Below are 22,375 nucleotides of genomic sequence, written 5' to 3'. Positions count from 1 at the left end.
CACCTTAAGTAAATCGGAAATAGAACATATTTGGCCTGTCAAGTGAAACGCTTCCAGTAAGCTGTTATGATGTGTTTTGCTCTAGTGCTAAATAAATTACTTCACAAACACTGTTCACAAATATGCAACCAGATATCATGATTGTCTGTGATATACTGTGTGAAGACATTGCATCCTTTCATTTTTCTGCTTCAGAGTCATCTACCAGACATATATCCCATATACATATGTCCTCTCATGATAGATATAAAGGTAGGCAGATTGCATTCTGCTTTATTTTCTACACTGCTTGTTCCAATAAATGTTAAATAGTAAAGGATTGAATGCTCCTCGGTTTAGTATAAAGGGTTGTTTTGCAGTTATTATTTACAGTTTTGATTCAACATCGCATCCTTTTATTTCTCTGCTTCAGACTCAGGAATTGACAAACAAATTGACCCAATGTACATGAACCACCTTAAGATGAGTGATATGGGCTCCATTTATTTATTTATTTTTTATTTATGTAAATGCAAAATTGTTCAATATATAAACATAACAAAACAATTGTACAATTGTATGGAGGAATATAGACAACATGTAAAAAAGGGTCAGCTTCATACATGATCGGGAGTACCTAAAAAACACAAGGGGTTACAGACAATCAAAGTACACCTTTCTTTCTTTTTCTCAATTTATAAAGACTTAAAATAACTCCCCATTTCAGTTTTGAATAATATAAAAATTGATTTCTCTTTGGTCCATCAACGTGACGTTGTCTATATATTATAAACAAGTTTATCACAAACAAAATGTTATATTTAATTTATTCATTAAACAAAGCAAAACATCTTTACCTCTTGTTTGTACCACTGTGTCCTTTTTCCTTAATAATACAAAGTTTTACCAAAATATTTAATACACATTCAATGATAAAATATTTGAGTAATTTCAGTAGTTTATTTTTTTGTCGATGGCTTGGAGAACATGGATACACTAAATGAATAACACTAATAGAAAATGAAAAGAAAATAGATTCCAGTATGCTTTTGCAGGTTGGGGATTACAGTTATACATATTTTCCTTATAAAACTATTGTTACATGTCTTATCTGTATTACATACACCATCTAATAATATTTCAGATTTAAACTCTCCATCTGCGGAATATTTTATTTCCGAAAATTATAAGGTCTGTGGAAATTGCATCAAATACAACAGCAAAATCCTTCGCTGTAAACTGGAATTTCATATTTTTTGAGGACAAGGACCCCATTTTAAGAATGAATACTGCCTCTCCACGACGTCGGGGGATAACGTCACTTCCGTTATGTTAATAAGCACGTAGCCAGCCAGCACACACACACTGGTGCGTAGTCCTCCACAGCCAGGGTATATTAGGCCTGTTACTGTCGTGACTTTGGCCCAGCCTACAAGGGACATCGCAATAAAAGCCTGTGCAAGGACAAAACCTACGGGCTTCTCAAGACACGCTGTAAGTATCTATCATTGCTTCATATGTTGTTAGATGGGGTGGCACTTTGACTGGGGGAAGTGTTAGTTAGCTAGAGCTGGCTAACATTCATTGGCATTGCTTGATCGCTGTACAACCAGGTAAGTAGCTAAGTCCTCGTTACTTTGACGTAAAACAAGTCGAAGTATCTAGAAAGCTAGCTAGCTAGAAATAAGTTATATTAGATTTAGGTATCACAAGCTATGTTCCTGATAATACCCGGAGCAGAATGGACGGTGGACAACGTTAGCTAACATTAGTTAACGTAGCAAAGATGGTTGTCATTTCAGAAACTTCATGAGCTGTCAGTAAGTTAACTACCTTGATGTAGCCGACTAATTCGACTGTCAACTAGTGCTGGACAAACTGGCTGTAACTAACAAGCAGGCGGAATGACTCCTGTTTACCTACTGTTCGGTGCTGTTCAACGTGCCCTTCACTGTGTGCGTGGGTAGTCACATTTTGAACAATCCAGAATTTAGTGAACTGCAAGGTAAGTATTATTGTTATGCTTAAAAGTATTTTCCGGCCTTCTCGACTTCTGTTGGTAGGCAATATTAATTGCCCTTAGCAACTGTGTTTATGAATTCAGTGTTCACTGATAAACTTGCAGGGAACGACTCGCCAGTGAAATACTTGAGGGTGTATTCGTGTTGTCTGTTGGAGCAGGTGTGAGGAATGTGGTGGAGTGCTTTTAAACTGACTGAGACACCTGAGGTGACCTTATGAATGTTCAAATGCAATCGGAATACAAGGAAAGATAAACCAGCTATGCCATTTTAGTATTTCTTTGAGAAGTCACATCAAACACCAAAACAGCATTCCTTGTCCTTCTGAAAGCATGCAGTCGAAAGTGACATATCTTGCAAGTGTGTCATACTTTTTAAATATCCACAAGAATGACAGCATGACAGAAACATTGTATCTGACTGCACCATTCTCTCTCCCCATGTCCCCAAAATGTTACTATACTTAATTGTTTTTAGGTGTCTGTGTAGTGTAGTGTACCTGTAAGCAGATTTATGCAGTGAGTAGAAATGAATCATTTTATCTGATTTGTCACCCGAAGATCTAATTTTCCATTATGCCCAGGGTGCCAACACATTAAGTGTCCTTCAGCATGAAAGTGTGAAATGCCACTGCTATTGATAATTGCTGTTTTAGACTCACTGCTACAGAAAGGGGGTGATGGGGGGAGTATTTTTGGAAATGCATGTCTGCTTTTTGCTGTTTTGAGATGCATGCAGAAATGGCTGGGATGATTAAAAACGTGATTTGATTATTAACAAAAGAGAATTCCCCATGTGACGAATATCTGTGCTTGACCTATCAGGGAAATTTGCATTTTCTCTGTTCGTCATTTCTCTGTTCGTCAATATTCAGCTACAGACTGTTCAGTTTGGTTTCCTTATGCCTCTCTGACACCCTTCTTTTGCTTCCTCATACAGTGACGATAGACGGTGTGTTGTGGTAGGTGGTGAATTGCTATTGGGGTAACCCCATGACCAGAAAATTTGAGCAGATGGTTGAATCCTTAGTGTAGTACTGTGGATGTAATTAGGAATCCTAAGGACATCTGAATGTAAATGTTCATATTGTGAGGTTTCCCTGTCACCTCAGATCACACACTTTAAAATCCCTAAAAGATCAGGATCTATACTACATCTTCGACAACAAGAGAATGTTTTTTTTTTCAGCAATCTTAAATCAGTTAAGTCAGTTAATAATCAGTTAATGTTTTAATTGCCACACAAAAGAAACTTTTATTTAACATGATGCCAAGATCTTCAGTGAGCATAGTTAAGCAAGTCAGATGCCTGGATTCACATTAGGCCTACAGATTAGCTCTGTAGTTGTTGAGAATGAGGGTAGACATGCCCTTCACGTAGGTACATAGGGTAGACATACCTACTTTCAGGAGCAGCAGAGAGGGTTTTGGTGTTGCAGTTTTACTTCTCTGTGAGAATCCTGTGGAAATGAGCATTAATGAGCATTTCCTCTTTTTCCTGTTGATAATATCAGTTATCCTTGCTCCTTTAATGTTGAGTTCAGCTGCTGTTGCCACCAAACAGGCAAATTTTGTGTGGCCACATGCAGCTGCGGGTGGTTTGCCCCTCCCACCACCATGGGATTTTGCCACACAGAGCCGGAAGCGAGTGAAAACCCCCGGCGTGGGTGAAGGTCTCGTGTGGGGGTTGTAGGGGAATTGCAACATGAATTCTGTCTCGGCTTTAAAGTTGTGGAACCACCGCTATCTGTGGCTGGCAGTTACAGTTGTGCCAATATCAGAAGAAGGAGGATGCCCACAAAAAATCCCTTGGAGTTCCCATACATTTTGCGTGCATATGCTAATTTTAAATTAGCATAAAAATTTAATCTGTCAAATTGATACACTGCCACCTCATTTCTAGCCATGTCTACGGTTACCAATAATGCAAGCGTTTTCATCAAAGAATTATGTTGACATGTCTGCCGTAATTTTTAAAAAATTTGGGGACCGGTAAAATTTGTTGACTGTAGGGATGGCACTTTGTCATACTGACTGGAGTGGTTACAATAATAACCAGCAATTGAGTTGGCTCTTTCCATTTCTTCAGCATGTCTAAATTACTAGTGTGACTTGATGTCCTCACACAGGCTACCAGGTAATGAAGTGACTATGGTAATCTATGCAAGTATGCATGGGAGGGTGTTTAATGTAATGAAGTACAGTTTACCTGTGTGTGCTGGGTAGATCTGGATCTCTGTCTTGGCTCCTCTTCGTGGCCTGGAGCAGAACGCAACAGGATCCCTTTTTCTGTCTTCTCTGAGCAGGAACCTGACTATTTCTCCTGTCGGCTTAGGTCATTGTTCTTTAGCTCAAGATATTGTTCCTTAAAAGACTTTATCACTGAATCTTGATGCCAAATAGAGGTTGGCACTGTCCCACTCTGAATCTTTCATCACAAACTGCATAGACTTGTATTCAAGCTGCTTTGTTTGCTAGAGGCTGGAGTCTTGCTCAGTTGTAGAAACACTCAGTAACTGATGCCAAGTCCGTAGAGTAGAAGGATTTTCCAACAACTCTGGAAAACCCGCAGTTTTCCAAAAAATTTTAGAGATTTTATATCTTATGTAGGTTTTCATATAACACAAGTATGGATTGGCTTTCAGCCGATCCCAAATTACTGTCACGCTTCAGAAAGTGAGGTGGGTGGCCTAGTTTTATGACCTATTGTTTGAAAATGGAAAATTCCTCTGTCTGATGTGGTACAGAGAGGAAAATGATTAATTTCCGGATAAGACAGAAAAGAATTCCAAAACTTAGCCCCGCTACAATGCACTTTCAAGAAAACTCTCACACTTTTTTGCAGGAAATTAATTCACCATAACCTTGAATTAGCTGTTGAGCTTCTTTTTTTAATTTTTTTTTCTTTTTTTAGTTTTTAAAGGTTTACTGCTAAGGGTGAAAGCTGCAGGTAAAAGCTAAATGAATGTGATTGATGTAATTATGTACCTTATGCTCTGGAACTAAAGAGGGTGTGACTGTGTCCACACACTCAGCCCACAGTACACCATCACATGGTCTGACTTCAAACAGGCTAAGCCTGTGCTTGAAGTCCCCCTATGCTCAGGGCTGATGGTGATAAATACATTGTCAGGGGAGGAGTCTGTCATCCTCATAGTCTTGCCAGTGTGGTGCAGCCTTATATCCAGTTTTATTAAAGCAGATAGGAGTAGAAAAGTATGCATAAGATACTCATCAAATGGATATATTTCACTTTGCAGCAGTGCTATATCAATGTTTTCCTGCAATAATGGTATAATTTTGTGCAGTGTTCATTCATGGCTGTTATTAATACTAATAAGGAACTACTAAAAAAAGGTAAAACCTCATACTATATGACTGTAATGACTATAGCACATCTGTGGGAGAAAAATGTGATAACTCATGATTAGCTGTTGAAATAAGGCTCACTGGTGCACGTAATCCAGTTGTGCTCATTAGCGCTGTATGAACTTATATAGGACCCCTGGCTTCATGCATTTACAAGGAACAGAAATGTAATGAGTCGCACCACTGTTTTTGATGGCTGAGTTGCCACTATGCTTGCCTACCAGCTAACAAGTGTTGGCTTGTCTTTTGTTCCCTTTTGCATTCTTTATTTGGAAAGTAAAGTTTTGTGTGTGTTTAGTGTTGTCACAACAGCTACCCCGTGAGAACTGTAGGAGTGAGCGGACCGCCTGCACACCCTTTTGTGTCATGTTAAAGGGATGTCTGTGTAAAGGTGTTACGACTCACTGCTAAAGAATGCACGCATGCTCATAACGCGCTCCAGTGTCCTAGACCTTTATGTGTGCTGGGCTGTCGAATCCTGTTTGCTTACATCAGTAACGCGAATTACGTAACCTCCCCCCCCCACATGCCTAGTATGTAGGGAAGGGAGGGAAAAGCTGGTCAGCAATTACGAGACCAAAGCTTTCAGATATGAAGCTGCAAGAATTTGTGCCGCTTTGCTTTGTGTCAAATGGGTGGTGTTTTTAATGTGCCCACCGTTTAGGTCTGAGATAAACAGAATGGCAGTCTATTGTTTGCCTCTGCTGAGCTGAGCTGACAGCCAATCAAGAGCAGAGATCAGCGTGTTCTCTCCGCCCATCACATGCGGCAGGCAAGGCGTACATGTGACTGCAATTAGAACTAGCTCTTAAAGGCACAGTAGCCCCAAATCACGGTCTGGAAAATGCTGTAGTAGTATAGCAGTGCGAGGCCGAGCTGTTTCGTAGTTTTTTGTTCAAGGGCTAATGCAGCTTATTAGGCTAAAGATTAAATGCTACTGCCCCCCTGCCATGTCCTGTCTAATTTGCCAAAAAGGATATTCTTGAAGGAGAACTCACTTGGCTGTTTCCTGTTTTGTGGGATCTGCATGCACAGTATTAAAACACACCTTCATAACATCATAAAACACTGTTCTGATTTTTTTTAGCCCTTGAATGTACATTTGAAAAAAATGCCTTGATATAGACTATTTGTTTTCATCTGTTCAGACAAGATCAAAGGAAACTTTTGCACTCTTCATGGCATCTTATGTTGTCTTGATAATTGTAAAAATAATCTTTCTTTCATCACAGGCTGCAGAGTTTCTCATTTCTCCACTCTGACTCATCCCTCATGATGGCTGGCTCTGGGCGGTACAGTAACATCCAGACAGATAACTGCGCGGACTGGTCCGTGATGGCTGCCCGGGTGAATTCCTTCCGCAACTTCCCCTGCCTCCACCAGGTGTCAGCGGAGAGACTGGCGCGGGCGGGGTTCTACTTCACCGGCGACTCTGACCGCGTGCGCTGCTTCAGCTGCCAGCAGACGGTGGAGAACTGGCGCAACGGGGACGTTCCTGTGGAGCGGCACCAGCAGGCCTCGCCCGACTGCAAGTTCCTCAGCTGCACCCACCGGCTCAACCCGGCCCCCCCGATCATCGGCTCCGCCTACGACGAGGAGGCGGAGGACATGGAGTACCGGCTGCGCACGGGGGAGGTGGTGGACGAGTCCACGTACCCCCTGGCCCCCCACATGTGCAGCGAGGACGCGCGCCTGCGGACCTTCGGCACCTGGCCCCTGTCGGCCCCCGTGCGCCCCCGCGAGCTGGCCCAGGCGGGGCTGTACCACCTGGGGGAGCAGGACCGAGTGCGGTGCTTCTGCTGCGGAGGGAGGCTGGGTGCCTGGGAGCCTGGCGACGAGGCCTGGAAGGAGCACGAGAGGCACTACCCGCACTGCTTCTTCATCCTGGGCCACGACGTGGGCAACCAGCCCTCCCAGGTGCCCCCCGAGCGCGCGGGCTGCCCCCCGGCCTCCATGGAGTCCTTCGAGGCCCGCCTCCAGAGTTTCAACGGCATGCAGCACCCGGTTGACCACGAGAGGCTGGCCAGGGCAGGCTTCTACAGCACAGGTTAGCTGTGCAATTTTCTGCTTTTCACTTTCGCTGTTTTTTTTGGGGAGGGGTTGGGAATGCAAGCATGTATGCATTTAAACTGACTGGGTGTTCTGGGAAATTCAAGTTTCAGCTGTGAGCTGCCTTCACAACACACAGAGCTAGAAAGAGACCGTCTTTGATTATACATGCATTATTGTGAGAAGCAGTGCATTTAAGAGAATGTAGCTCACAACTGCACGCGCTGCTCCTCCACTGAGCTGACTGCAAACGAAGGGACCCGTCCACTGGCGGCAGCACGCGGCTCACCCTGAGGGGGGGTGAATGTGGGCGGGGGTCGGTGCTGCTGGGATGGCTGGTGATGGCTTTGCTTTGCTGCAGGTGTGCCGGACCGCGTGCAGTGCTTTAGGTGTGGAGGGGGCCTGAAGGACTGGCAGCCGGAGGAGGACCCGTGGGAGGAGCATGCCAAACACTACCCAGGGTAAACGCTACCCCGGCGGCCTCAGATCCCAGATTCCAGATCCCCGTCACTGTCATCTCGCATCACAGCACCAGGAGGTTTATGAGAAATCCGTTAACTCAGATTGCCTTACCTCTCTCGTGTTGATTTAAAACAGGTGCAGTTTTCTGCTGGAGGAGAAAGGACCGGAGTTTGTGAGCAGCGTCCAGCTGCGAGACCCCAGAAGAAGCTCTCCGGTAATTAACTCAAAGCACAGTCTCTGATTGGTCACTATAAGGAACGTACATAGACATTCTTACCCAGAGTGACGTAGACACACAAATGCATGCACAGATATTTATACCAGCACTTTGGCCAACAAGCCCTGCTCCTTACCACTCTGCCACACTGCTGCCCTAACGACATAATTATTTAGCGGGTGGGCCTGTGGATTAAATGGCATGTCATAGAACTCAATCTGCACCATGCTGTCACTATGTCTAACACCGCCTTGCCATTTTCTCACATTGGTCAGGAAAGAAGAGATGAAACTAAATTGCTTGCTGAATTACAGTGGAATACTTGAAGACAGTATTTTGATCCCAAATTGTACAAATTGTGGTAAAAATGTAGGTGTGGACTTAACTGGTGTTTAACAATAACTGATATTTTACAGACTACGTCCCATCAGAATGGATTTTCAAGAGAGGAAAGAGGTAAATACTCATATCAGTTGTTTTCGTTAGAACAGCTCTAACATACATAGCCATATTTATTTATCAGATTAGACACAAACTACCAGATTATCTCTCTGTGGAAAAATTGCACACTGAGGATAATGTGGTCTCCCTCCCCAAGGGCACAACGTCATGCAGTCCGAGATCGCCCAGAAGGCAGTCGACATGGGAATGGATCCCACTAAGGTGGAGAGGACCATCCTGGAAAAGATCCGCAGGACGGGCGAGGGGTACGCCACAGTGGAGCTGCTGATCGAGGACATCTTCAGTAACGCCATGGAGACCGACGTGGAGGAGTCACAGTGCGACGATGGTATGTCTGAAGACAGGCCATTTCCCTGTTGTAAGCGGATAGAGAATCTGCGGCAGCCTCCTTTATTAGCTCAGTGAGGGGCTGTGAAATGCTCTGCTCAATGTTGATGGGAGAGTGAAGCTTTCAAGTGATTGGTGGTGCAACCATGTGCTGTCAATCACAGACTTTGAACTAATCAAATGACTTTGTCCACAGGCAAACACTTTTTGATAAATTTCTGTGAGTCACTGAAGGAGTTCATGAAAGTTCATTCTCCCATCACTGCTGCTTGGTAGCAGAAAGTAAACTAAACTACAAATCGGCAACGTGGAGAACTTACATTTACATTAATTGTAAATGTAATTGTCTTGAACCTGAATTTTATGGTTGAACAAGGTTGTCACTTTCGGTAAGGATCATCCATCAGCAGCTGATTCCTTTTACATAAATTGTGTCTAATCTGTTTTACCTTTGCAGACTTAACAGTAAATCATTTTAATTAAAACAGATCAAGTAACATCAAATATTTTTGATTATAACACAGAGAAGATTACATGAAATAATTTTGATTATAATCATTTTGATTATATTGAAAATTATTTGTGAGAAGTGCTCAAATATAGTTCATGTCAGATGTAGTCAAGCAAAAAGGATTATTCAGAATTCCTTATTCAAACTGTCGTGTTTCTTAACAGGTTTGGGATAGTTCTAAAATAAAGTTAACTTCTCTACTTCTCTTATTTGAAGTTCACTGGCTGCAACTTGTCTTGCCAGGTATAAAGCATATTAGTGCTGCTTATTCTGGTTTGAGTTAGTACCCCCCCTGGTGGTAAAGATATTTCAGACAGGCAACTGAGCAAAGCTGTTTGGGGAAAATAACATTTATTCAACCCATGGGAAAGAAAACATAACCTGCATGGATTTCCTTTCCTTAACACCACATGGCATACAGTAATAAACTGTTTCTGCCTCACTTCTCCTTCACTTATATGAAAACCAGGGTGAATCTTTTCTCTTTAGCCAAACTGTCAGAAAGTTAGAAGCACACAATTGTCTAAAATGCCTTAGTTTCCTTGACTGGAAGTAAGGGGCCTAGTCCAAACCCTGAAAAACAGCCCCAGACCATTATCCCTCCTCCATCAAACTTTACAGTAGGCACTGTGCGTGCCGGTAGGTAGCTCTCTCCTGGCACCCGCCAAACCCAGTTTCGTCCGTCAGACTGCCAGATAGTGAAGTGTGATTCAGTGCAAAACTCCAGCCACCGCTCGGCATTGCGCATAGTTATGTTGGTGCCTGTGTGCAGCTGCTCGGCCATGGAAACCCATTTCATGAAGCTCCCGACACACAGTCCTTGTGCTGATGTTGCAGCCAGAGACAGTTTGGAACTCTGTGGCGAGTGATTCAACTGAGGATAGGCGGTTTTTACGTGTTACACGCTTCAGCTCTCGGCGGCCCTGCTCTGTAAGTTTGCGTGGTCTACCGCTTTGTGGCTGAGCTGTTGCTGCTCCTAGATGCTTCCACTTGACAATAATAGCACTTACAGTTGACCAGGGCAGATCTAGCAGGGCAGAAATTTCACAAACTGACTTGTGGCAAAGATGGCATCCTATGACAGTGCAACATTTCAAGTCACTTAGCTCTCCAGTACAACCCATTCTACCACCAAGGTTTGTCTATGGAGATTGCCTGGCTATGTGCTTGATTTTATGCACCTGTTAACAATCGGTGTGGCTGAAACACCTGAACTCAATAATTAGGAGGGGTGTCCACATACATTTGGCCATATAGTGTATTTCTTGGCTGATGCTTGTGCTGAGTGATCCTGACAATGAGGAGATGTCCGCCTGAATGTGCATTGAACTGTCCAGTGTAAGTCTTTTCACTCTTTTTGTATGTGTGTGCTAGATGAAGACCCGATGGAGAAACTACGGAAGCTACAGAGGGAGAAACAGTGCAAAGTGTGCATGGACAGAGACATCTCCATCGTCTTCATCCCCTGCGGACATCTGGTCACCTGCAAGAACTGCTCCGAGTCCCTCAGCAAGTGCCCCATCTGCTGTGCTGTTATCACACAGAAAATCAAGACCTATATCTCCTAACCACCATCCCCCCACTATTCCTCCAGAGCAAGATCCAACTTTCACTGTGGCTAGGATCCTAACATTCATAAGAAATGCTTTTGGAACAACATTGTGTATGAACATCTAGATTTAGGGACTACTGTATGTTTAAATATAAGGGAATCTGAAAACATTGTCAAGATTGTTTAATTTGCTTAATTTTTGTAAAAGATCAAAATCAATGTAACTCAGCAGAGGCAGTAAAATCCCTGAAATTTGTAATTGAGGCACGAGCAGTAGCTCTTTTGTCAGGATTAGATATTCCGTATCCCTCTTCCCAGGAGTTGAGAAGCATTGGGTGTAATCCCATGATCCCTCCATGACTCTTGTGCTCTGTACTTCTTTCCACCAATTTACAAGAGTGCTGCTATTGACCCATCATGGACAGGAGAGGACATGACCAATGGGCTTCAGGATCTTACCAGGACCATGTAAATAACATGAATGAGGTAAAATTATGAGAGCTGCTTACAGTTTTTTTTAATGTGCAAAGTAAATAAATAATTCAAAATAATGATTTTATTTATTTTTACATGCACTATTTCATTTCTAATTTTAAAAATATTTTGCATATCCTGCAGAAACATGATATTTTTATATTGTTTTCTCATAAATTCATTGTGTGTTGCTGTTTTGTGGGAATATTGGTGTTGAACTATTAATACAAATTCATTTGACATGTCTATTTAATGAGTTTTTTTTTTCTTCATACCGTGTTAAGACTAGATCATCCTCTATAAGATATTTATTTTGTTTTGTGCATTTCTTGGGTTATTTTCCATACTTTGATTAATTTTGTAATTCATATATATATATATATGTGCGTGTGATATATACAAATGATACAGACTTTACATTTGCAAATTCATCTACATATCCAGGTTGTATGGTTTGCTTTAAAAGTTGGAGGTGCATTTCTGAAGTGCTGTTCTGAATATCTGTGCACTCTGGGGTCTTTTTTTACCCAAACTAAAATAAATCACCATTATCAAAACCTGTAACAGCTCATTATTTTCACCTGTGCCCACCTGTTCGGTCTAATAGTCCGATATTCATGGCCAAGATGTGTGCTGTCGTTTGCGTGACCGAGTCCTGTTCTCCAAATTCCTATGCAGTCTGCAGGATATGTCCTGCAGATGTTTATACCAGCTGTAGATCCACTGTCAGAAGTTCACTCAAGCTAGAGTAAAAAGCATCCACTATGAACATATTACTGGGAGCAAGAAAACAGAGGCGATCTCTTATCGCAAACATTCTTTTCATCCCATTCGGCTTTAACAAAAGCACACTCCCACCTACGAAGCATAACACTGTGCATCTGTGTGTGTGTACATACAAGCACAAAATATTACCATCTAACAACTATGATTCTAACAATGTTGTTTTTAAACTTCAAGCTCCCTTAGTCAGAGCAACCAACAGAGCAACATTTTATCTAAGTTCCTAGCTGGATATTTACTAAAACAGTTCAGGTTGGGGTAAACCGTATGAGTATTCATGCCTCAATAATGTCCTGCTGAGAATGAACCTACAGACATCTGGTTTAAAAACCCATATCTCTAATCACCACTCCTTGCTGCTGATCCAAATATATTAATTATTTTATATGGTATATTTGATTTTCATGAGGGTATTCATTAAAATTAATTCAGAATAATTATGTCAGCCATTGGTTCAACAGTAATGCCATATCTGTAATTTCAGTCCCAACCCTCTGGTCACAGGTCTGGCCTACACAACGGCACCTCTACTTCACATGTCGCAAGGCTGGCCCACACAACTGCGGTATTCACAATCTCGTGGTATGATGGAGACACAGCTGAAACATATGCACTTTGTCCTTGGAAGTACACATCATCTACCTCTGACCCTAAAGGACAAACAAGAGTCAGATAAGTTAAAGTGAAAATAACAGATTGATCTAACGCATGTCACGGGTGATACACTTTGAAGGAAGAGAGGCAGCAAACCGCAAGAACTTGCACATCATTCGCGTTATACTTGCGCATGAATTGAATAAATGCAGCACACTGCGATACACGTTTCCCTCGTTGTTAATGCGTACCTTTCAAAAAGTGCAGATGTGTCCTCCTACGTCAGTGAGGCTGAGTGCTTGTTCACTAAATCCTGAGATGACAAATACATATTTAATAAAGACAGGCCAGATAAACAGTCTGTTATTGAGTTGAACTGGGCCAATCATGCAAGTTAAACGGTCCTTCGCGTTACGGTTATATCAGATTTGTTTATACACTTGTGCTTTGTCGACTGAAACAGGTTTTTTTTTTCTCTGGACCCTGTGGATACAAAGACCATTGCTCACTATTACACAAAATTCATGGTTGCAGATAAAAGTTGTGAATACCAGCTTGCTTCATGGCACCACAGGAGAAAACAGCTTCATCAGCAGTGTCTTGGGTTATTGTGCAGGATTGTGAAACCTTCCATGCGGATCCAAAATACCTAAATAACAGGATGGTGAAATCGAAGAGTGAAACACTGTAGTGGTATATCCAGGAAGTCCCAGAATTTGCCGCCCCCCCCCCCCCCCCCCCCTCTCTCTCTCTCTCTCTCTCTCTCTCTCTCTCTCTCTCTCTCTCTCTGTCTTGTGCGTGTGCACGTGCTTTCCAATATTCTTTTTAAACTCGGTTTACCTTTTAGCTTCTACATGATTAGACAAACAAAATGTATTTGTTATAACGAATTTTAATAAAGAACAGTCAAAAATAGTGCATTTTAGAAGGTTCGACAAAACCGAAACCCACACCAATTATTAAATGTATACGCAAAGAAGGAAATACTGGCTGATTCGGCTGATTCGTGCCGAACTGTAAAATAATCCGCGCATTCACAATATGGATTTGTGGATTGGTACTTTCACCGGGATTAAATGGCGTTACAGGCAGTGAAAACGCACATTAAATTTAAGTAATTTAAGTAAGGTATTATGTAATACCACGTTTTCAAAACCAAAACAAAACAACCTGTGCGTCCTAAAATACTGTTGAGATTAATCTTTGACGTACTGTACAGACAATGGAAATATGTCTCCACTAGATGTCAGGCCGTCCACAGAGCACGGGCTGCGTTCCTTCTGGTCGCCAGGTGGCGCCTCTGCAGCGCAAGTATCCCTTCTCCTCAATCATCGAAACAACAAACCGAACAGAGCAAGCGGGGTAAAGAGAGTCCAAAACCGCCTCTGACCGCCACTTTCAAACTCATCTGAGAAATAGCCAAGAAAAAATACAACATCGAGCCCCGAAACCATTTAAAATCTGCCGAAGGTCGGGAGCGTGTCGGGGCTGATATCAACGACAGGGTAAGTTGTAAAATGGCGGAGAAGGTTCTGGAAGTTTGTTGGTTTGTGTTTTGTTGGTAGCTTGCTAGCTCGCTTAGCTTGCTAGCTATGTGACGGGGGTTTGCGCTGGGGTGTCAGGAAGGGGAACGCGGAGAGACGATGTGATTAGCTTGCTATCTTTGTGCAACTGTATCTATTTTTATGAGCACACTGTAAATGTCGTCGCGCAAATAATGGGTCGGGACGGACGACTAATTTGTCATTTTCGACAAATCGTTTGTTATCCTGTCCACTATCGTACGTGCTAGCTATCGTTAGCTACAAACGTGACAGCCGCGGAGTTATTGAAACTCTTAACTCAGAGGCAAGATGGAGGACACAAGGACGAGATGTTTTCTAAAAATGGAATTATGGTCGCAGTGCGAGTTGTCAGGCTATTCATCAACGGCGTTTTAAACCAATAACTTAGCTAGTTATTTGGTGATGTATTTAAACAATCATGGCCACACCGATATTCAACGAAGGCCAACAAATAATATTTAGCTAGCTAGCTATCACTGAGCCAAGATGGAGAATCGGAGAACAGCTGCTGGACTGGCTTCAAGATGGAGATTTTTTCCCTTAGCTAGCTATATCGTTTTTGTTTTAGTTTTCGACTCTGTTTACCTAAATAGCAATTTCCTGGTGGACTTTTACCAACATTGGCCTTGTCGTTAAATCTGCGGATGTATTGTCTATTTGGAGAAATGACCTCACCGCCAGAAATATGCCTTTTTTGAGTGGGGAATATGGAGGGGGTTGTTTTCATTAGCGAGCTACTTCAGTTTGGCTGTCTAGCTAGCGCGTTAGCAAGCCAGTTAGCCTAGCGATCCTTCTCATTTTGCACATGCATGGGCTTGAATTTCGTTAGTTTTGAACCCGTGAACAAATTGCAGCTTGGTAACAGCGGAACTAGCGGGCTAACTTGTTAGGTAACTAAAGTCAGCTAACAGTTAGGTAGCTGATTGGGGATGAGTAGTTACGGTACTGTTTTTGGGAATCGTTTTATTCAGCTATCCTAGCTCGCTAGTTAGCTAGCTAGTTAGGAAGCCACCGGCAGTCTGGTTAACGTAAGGCCTCAAATCATTCACTTAATATTCTGGAATGTATTTGTCTCAAATTTAGTTAGTCAGGAGGTTAGCCGTCTAAATAGGGAAATCCTTAAAATACAAACAAATGTAGCTAGCCAAGTAGCTTGCTTGTTGGCTCCTGCCAATGTGCCCCGAGCCTCTCTAACCCTAATACGTCCCCCAATAACAGCTAAGAACCGTGGCTAACACTGTTAGCAACCCCGGCTTAGCTTTTGGCGCCACTTTTACACAAGTTATAACTCGCTTCGATCAATTCTTAGTTTTTGCTGTTAAGCAGTTCATCAGCCGTCTTTAAGTATGGCAGCATACCTTAAGAATATTTACATACATAGAATTGTAGCAAGGAAACCAGCTAACGAGCTATCACCGATAATTACCTAACGTTTATTATAATAAATCATTAGCTGGCAAACTGTTAAGAAGAGTAAGATTAAGGTCAGTCATGTCAAAAATAAATTTGTTAACGTTGGTGTTAACTTTCAGGTACTTGGCAAGCCAGCTACCAGGAACATGCGTAGTGTACGTTAAATACCTAACATTAGACTACATTTTAACGATAGGTTGGTGGACATGTTCGTTGACATGCTGGCAAGGCACAATCTCCTGGAATCCTGTAGAATGCACCCGATTAGCTGACTAGGTAGCTATCTACATAGGAAAATTTCATAAACGAGTTTCATTGTCGTAATAAATTCTGCAAGTCTGCTTATTTGATGGCAAGCTAGCTCATCAACTTCAGCCAGAGTAAATGTTACGTTACGCATATTCAATTGTCTGAGCACCTATAGCGTTAAGTAACTGGTTCGGCAGACTCGCTGCCAGAATACGCTGCGTATGTTTCAGTATTAGCTAGCTAGCTGATAGTTGGTGAGTTAGCATGCAGAATTAAGATAGCTAGCATATCTATCACCTGAGTTCTGCTACGTGTCAAGATGCATTGCTCTCCGCAAGTTCTTAATGGACAGGTAGCGTTTTTTTAATAAATATTGCAACGGAAATAATTTCCATCGTAATTAAATGTAAGTGTACTTTCTTTGTCTTTAAAAGAATACAAATTGGCTTTCCAGTTTAAGCCACACCCTGTTTATGCTTGGAAACAGTCATCGTTCTGAAAGGCGGGCTGAGTTGCCCTGTAGTCACTTCCTTAACCGGGATTTTTTTTGTTGCTTGGACCGATTTAATTTTACACGCGTCATTGGCGCACAAAGTACGATTGAATTTTCTTACTAGCCGTGTCGTGTAACGCTCGTAAGCCGAGGAATTCTTCGCTTTAACGTCTGAATCCATAGTTTCTTTGAAAATGCGTCATTATAGCAGCCATGACCGAGTCTTGTTGCCTGCTGCTCTCGCCGTTTCGGCTTGTTTACGTCTGCAAATATTAATGGTTTCCTGTGATTGGTTAAGACGGAGGAGCAGGGAGGACGGGGCCGCTCCTTATATGGAGTCGGAAGGCCGTGCTTGCCGCTTGCAGTTGCCCGATGTTTCTTGGAAACGAGGGAAACGCAGACCAATGAACGGACCGAAAGTACGTGACAGACGCGCTGTAGCGCTCAACACACACCCCACCGTTCTATAGCAATAGCTATCGCTGTCTTTCAGACCCCGGTATCATGAAAGCCGTCTCTGTTACAAAATATAGGCGCACATACATGCATGCAACTGCAGTTTTCGGTCTGCTTCTGCGGTTTTACATATCGCGGTGTTAGTTTGAATGCAGTGGCTCCTGTATGGGAGAGCACGGTGTTTCAGTGTGTTTGAGCTGGATATCTGCAGCATGGTAAAGTGAGAGCTGTTGCAGGAAAATGCACGGAAGGTGAATGCAGCATTGTCCCACTCTAGAAACTAAATTGGTGTTATGGTTAGCAAGGTTTAAAATGCCAGTAGTACCAGGCAACCTTTTTGTATTCCTGTTGTTTTATTATTCTCATTTCTAGCTTTTGCGAGCTCAAAACATCTTTTTTCATGAGATTGCAGAATGATAAAGGACGTCCATTGCTGAACGGACTGCATGAACACAGTGGCTAACGCTCACTAAATTACTTAGTAAGGTACTAAATGATGGTTAAATGATGAGCTACATGATGGTTTGAATTTGTGTTGTTATAACAATTCTATTATGCAGGGTAAGACATGAGTGTATGGTATGTTACATTGGTATGATGTGGTATTTTGTTGGTCTGCATGAGTTTCAGATGAGAAAAGTCCTGCAATGAAAATGAGAAATCAATTGGAGGAGAAATCGTGACATTTTGATGCTGCTTCTGTCTTGTGGTTTGCAGGACACAAGAAAAGAAGTCTTTTCTTGTTAGATGTTCTAACACACAGGTAGCGGTCAGGTGTCTGGGGCAGTTCTGACTAACTTGCTGCCGAGGACTTGTGTGCTGTTATGGGACGCGCAGGGTCGTGGCCGTTCATCTTCTGCCATTTTTAATTTGAGCTGTAACAGAAGAGCTCAGATCAAAATGTATCAAATTTCAATAGTTGGAAGAAATGTTGCGTCTTATTCCATTTTGTTAGATGTTTTATAAGTCACAATAAATTATGGTAAAATAATTGGCTGATATTCATTGGAATTCACATTTTGGAATTAGTATTTTTTCTTCCATGCAAGGTATAATTTTATGCTTGTAGACACAGTGTTCAGATATTTTGTATAGTAGGCCTATAGTGGAAATGACTGGCAGGATGAAAACAACATGAGATTTTAATGCAAACGCATCACCAAAAAAACTGTTTAAGTTGTCTCTTTCCTTTGTCATGTTTTCCGTGTATGTTGAGTAAATCAGTCCTTTAAAGGCTGTGACAACACTGCTTTACTCTTTTTTATTGCAAATACCTGGTACTGTCTCCACCAAATTGGTGTCAGGTAGTGTTAATGCATGTGTTAATTAGTGTGCTGTCGTTATTTCTGAATCTGAACCCCAGCGGTTCTGGTGAGGACAACCAGTTATTTGACTGGCCTTGGCTTCGCTGTGTTTGCATTTTTCTCCTCCAAGTGTGTTGCTGTACAGTTTAACATTTGGGTAGCTTGAATGTTAAATTTGTGTACTAATAAATTTTTTTTTTTGAAATTGAGTGGAAGTGTTCAATGACATTTTTTGGATGAATACATCAAGTATCTGTCACAGTGATTATATTTACAGAACCTCATCTCTCAGAGGGTAAAGGGTGCCATAGAAGTTGGAACAAAATCAGTCTCTATTTGCTGAGGCCCCTCCCAGTTATTGGTCATGAACTTTAGCAGTTTCTCTGGAAAACCCAGTTAAATTTTTAAAGGAGTGTGACACACGTAGTGGTAGTACGTAAATTGAACCCAAGTTAATTTTCATGTTAAGCTTGCTTAACTTTTCCAGGTTGAGGCTTGAAGGGAAACGTGGAAATATGACTATCCTGCTGAACAAGTCTGTGTCATGCCTTAAAAGCCATAACAATACTTTTAAAGGTAAATGTGAGACTGCTTGTAAAACTAGTTAGCTTGGCATCGAAGATCGCTGGAACATGGTTTGCATGAGCAATCTATAAAGTAGCCACACATGGTGAACTGTATCCTTTCTTTGTGGTAGCCGCTCAGATGTGTTCCAGCTGCACGTTTTGTGCTGAAGTAGAGAAGATTATGAAATTCTTTTACAGCTAGATACAGGCAGCCCTGTCTTTGACCTCATCATAATGCCAGAGTTTTATCTCCACTGTTTAAAAAAAGCCCTCAACAATGGAAAATGCCTAATTGAGTAAATTTTGCCCAGGAATGCCAAATTAACCCTTGAAATTCATTATATTAGACAACCAAACATTAAGTCGAATGGGTTAATACTTTCCTATTAAAAGCATATCAAAAACAAACCGTTGACTCATTTCTGAAGACGGATCCTAGTGAATATGATTCACACAGCAGCCGTGGCCTTGTGGAACAGTTGGACTTATGTGTTGGTGCATATGGCCTGGTGAAAGCTTGGCCCCCCATGGTGAAGAAGGGAGATCTATATACCTAAACGGCAATGTTTGTCACCTCAGTCTTTAAGTAGACCCAGTGTTGCAGCATGCAGTCCATTGTACCAGTGGTAGAAAACCCTCATACCTGAAGGCCAGAGACGCGTCTCATTATTGTTAACACTGGGTTAGGTGGTTGAATCCATTAATGAGCTAAATTAGTTTTGCTGACCATGTGCTCAAGGCACTTGTGTATTACTCTTTAGAGAGAGATAAAAAAGATGGCGGCTGTAAATTTCCTCTAATCTAAGATGAACCCAGAGGACCAATACAGCTGGAAGACTGATATTTTTCATATGGCAACATGACTGATAAATGAAACATTAACAAATGCATACTCTGCCATATGCTTGTTCAGCATATATCGTATTGTTTTCATCACCAAGCTTTACTGAAGTCTTTCCAGTGTGTGTCCCTAATGCAACAAATGAAATATTGGCTTTGCCTATATGTAGTGCACCTGTAATCTTACTATACTGCTGAACAGGTCACACTCAGAACTTTACAACAGCGGCAGTTTCATTTAGCCGCTGCTGCTTTGTCTCACCTGCATCGTGTTTTGTATGTTACGGGTGCTTTGACCCCTACTTTTCCAGTTGGGGAACCACTAATGGCGTTTATTTTTGGCAACAGAATTTTCAGGTAAATGCAAGCATTTCAAAGTGCAATTAATGTACACAGCCACGTAATCTTGCACAAGAGGTAGTGTTATAAGTTAAACGGTACACTGTTCCCTATTATTTTACCATTAAAATAAGGGGAAGGTGCATATATTGATGGACATTTAGTTCCTTTGTCCGTTCTTCCTGCGTAGGATAAGTTGTACGGCCTGTGCATGTAACCTCAGCACACGTGCAATCACCGTGTTGTTTCACGAAAGCACCTGCTTTTGTCTAGTTGTACCAAGTTGTACTTGTACCTAGTTGTGCCCATTGTATGGGTCCAAAGCATGGTTGTAAAAAGTTGAGGCAGGTCATGCTAGATTCATTCAAGAAATCCTCCATCTTCCAGTGTGCTACAGCCACAAGCCTGACAGCAAGAAGTTTCAAACAAATATTAGTATGTGTGGCAAGATTATTGTTGAATTGTGGTAATGATTCTGAGAAACTGCATATTTGTATTAATAATTTGGTTATTTTGACCTTGGTTTTTGGTTTACTTGATTACTATGAAGTGTATTGATGACCTCAAATTGTTCACCACAAAATTACCTGGAACAGATTTCTCTAAGGTGGTGTATGCTTTCTTCTTACAGTGTGTTTTTTGCATAGGTTCTTTATAACATGTTTTGAAATTAAAGACATGACCTAAACGAGTAAACAGAAGCACATCGACAGCTTTGCCCTCCATACACACACACACGCACGCCCTCCACCCCTGGATACTTGGGCTTTTGCACTTTCCTGGTATCACTGGAGCTGATTTACAGCAACTTCAGCATGACCTTTTGACAGATTTGGGGTAATTTATTGCCAAAAGAGTATTTATTGAGCAAGATTTGCTGTAAAGACTTTCTGTATAATTCTTTGGAATTGAGTTTTATAAAAAGCAATGGGTACATTGCTTACAACAAGCACTTCCCTTGGGTACTATTGGGAAGAGTTTTGAATAAAGAATATAACATAGTTTAAAAAAATGCAGTTGTACAGCTATTCTTGTAAGAAATCACTGCCATTAAAAAAAGCTGTATTTGCTTTACATCAAAAGTGTGAGTGAATCAGAATAAACATGATTTCTGATCATTTTGGATTAAGATAAATTTTCATATATGTACAGTATACTGATTAATCTGAAACAGTACATTTGAGAGAATACTTTATATTGGATATGAGTAAATAAATTATGCAGTCTTCTCAGACCCTTGTCTAAGTTCTGGGATTTTCAAATTAGATCTTGAGTAGGAGTTTTTCCAAAAGATTTCCTTTCAGTTTTATCTAGTTCATGTTGTTCACAGCAGTATCCTGTGGTTTGTTTTTCTGTTAGCATTTGCACTGTGTGGCAAAAAGACAACTGGCAACTTTTTATCTGCGTCATTGAAAGTCATGAGTTTAATGGTGCCTAATTTGACTGACAGGTTTCTTTCTGGCTTGCTGTTCTCAGCTGTCTTCTTTTATCACACATGCACTTTACCTGTTTTCCTTGGATCATAGTTCTAGGACTTCTAGGACAAATTACTCAGGATTTTCAACTTACATCAATGCACCACACTTGCAAGCTCTTACAAGTGCAAGACTAGATATAATTGGAACAAATATCTTATCGGTAGACAAGTAATATAGACTTTTTTTAAAAATGTCATATGTAATGCAAAGAAAAAATTGAAAAGCAGTTGGTAAGTCATTGATAAAACAAGGGCTGTAACAACAGATCAAGTACAAAGAAACTATCAGTCCTTTCTTTGGCTGGACATCAGACATAAGTACGTCAAGTTGTGTAAATTAGTTAAATAACATTGACATTAATGTGAACATTACTAAATTTACTAAATTTAACTTAGCTTTCAACTGATGCCCATGGTAGGGAAAGCTTGTTGTTACCACCACAAAAAATGCAAGTCTGCTGCTTTTCATTTTTAAATCAACTTTTTATACCATACCATACCATGACCTTTTGGTAAGTAACCCAAAACATATGCCTCTGACCCAGCCCCCCTGGAGGCAGTGCCTGGTGATAAGCCTGTGGCATTAATTGCTGTTTTGCCTTTCCTAAAGTTGACTTTGCTCCCCCCATAAATGACTTTTAGGGTTGGGTATCGTTTGGTTTTTTTTCCGATACCGATGCTAGAGCGATACTTTTAAAACGATACTTTAAAAAAAAGCACAAACCGACAATCAACAGCTTTTTTATTGCTAATGCAAATTTGAACTTGAAATTGAACAAAATATAAATTAATAGTTTAAAGTATTCTTAAGTTTTGTATTTATTTATATATTTAACAACTTTACATGTGTTGTTATATGTGGGTTAACTTACCT

General features: G+C 41.3%; 2 protein-coding genes across 2 annotated transcripts in view; both read left to right on the top strand.

Annotated features, from left to right (window-relative positions):
- The first annotated feature begins 1,329 nt into the window (after positions 1–1,329).
- On the top strand, positions 1,330–11,468 carry LOC118791600 (X-linked inhibitor of apoptosis). Its single transcript, XM_036549017.1, has 7 exons — positions 1,330–1,473; positions 6,601–7,415; positions 7,779–7,878; positions 8,015–8,093; positions 8,513–8,552; positions 8,695–8,886; positions 10,771–11,468. The coding sequence occupies exons 2-7, from the start codon at positions 6,641–6,643 to the stop codon at positions 10,962–10,964; spliced, it is 1,380 nt and encodes a 459-aa protein (XP_036404910.1). The 5' UTR covers positions 1,330–1,473; positions 6,601–6,640; the 3' UTR covers positions 10,965–11,468.
- Positions 11,469–14,018: 2,550 nt separating this feature from the next.
- The window catches only part of stag2b (stromal antigen 2b), a 33,394-nt gene continuing 25,037 nt past the window's right edge, over positions 14,019–22,375 (top strand). Inside the window, exon 1 of the mRNA XM_036547707.1 lies at positions 14,019–14,304. The gene's annotated coding sequence lies outside the window, so the exon portion shown is untranslated. The remainder of the gene's footprint in view (positions 14,305–22,375) is intronic.

This window comes from Megalops cyprinoides, chromosome 16 (assembly GCF_013368585.1).
Source record: "Megalops cyprinoides isolate fMegCyp1 chromosome 16, fMegCyp1.pri, whole genome shotgun sequence".
Classification (NCBI taxonomy): Eukaryota; Metazoa; Chordata; class Actinopteri; order Elopiformes; family Megalopidae; genus Megalops; species Megalops cyprinoides.
Note: the sequence above shows the minus strand (reverse complement) of the source record. Positions and strands in the feature narration are given on the sequence as shown.

Bases quoted from the DNA above. Each gene is read 5' to 3' on its own strand.
- LOC118791600 (XM_036549017.1), top strand. From the start codon at position 6,641: ATGATGGCTGGCTCTGGGCGGTACAGTAACATCCAGACAGATAACTGC. The intron at 7,879-8,014 runs GTAAACGCTACC...GATTTAAAACAG, and splicing joins CATGCCAAACACTACCCAGG to GTGCAGTTTTCTGCTGGAGG. The intron at 8,553-8,694 runs GTAAATACTCAT...TCCCTCCCCAAG, and splicing joins ATTTTCAAGAGAGGAAAGAG to GGCACAACGTCATGCAGTCC.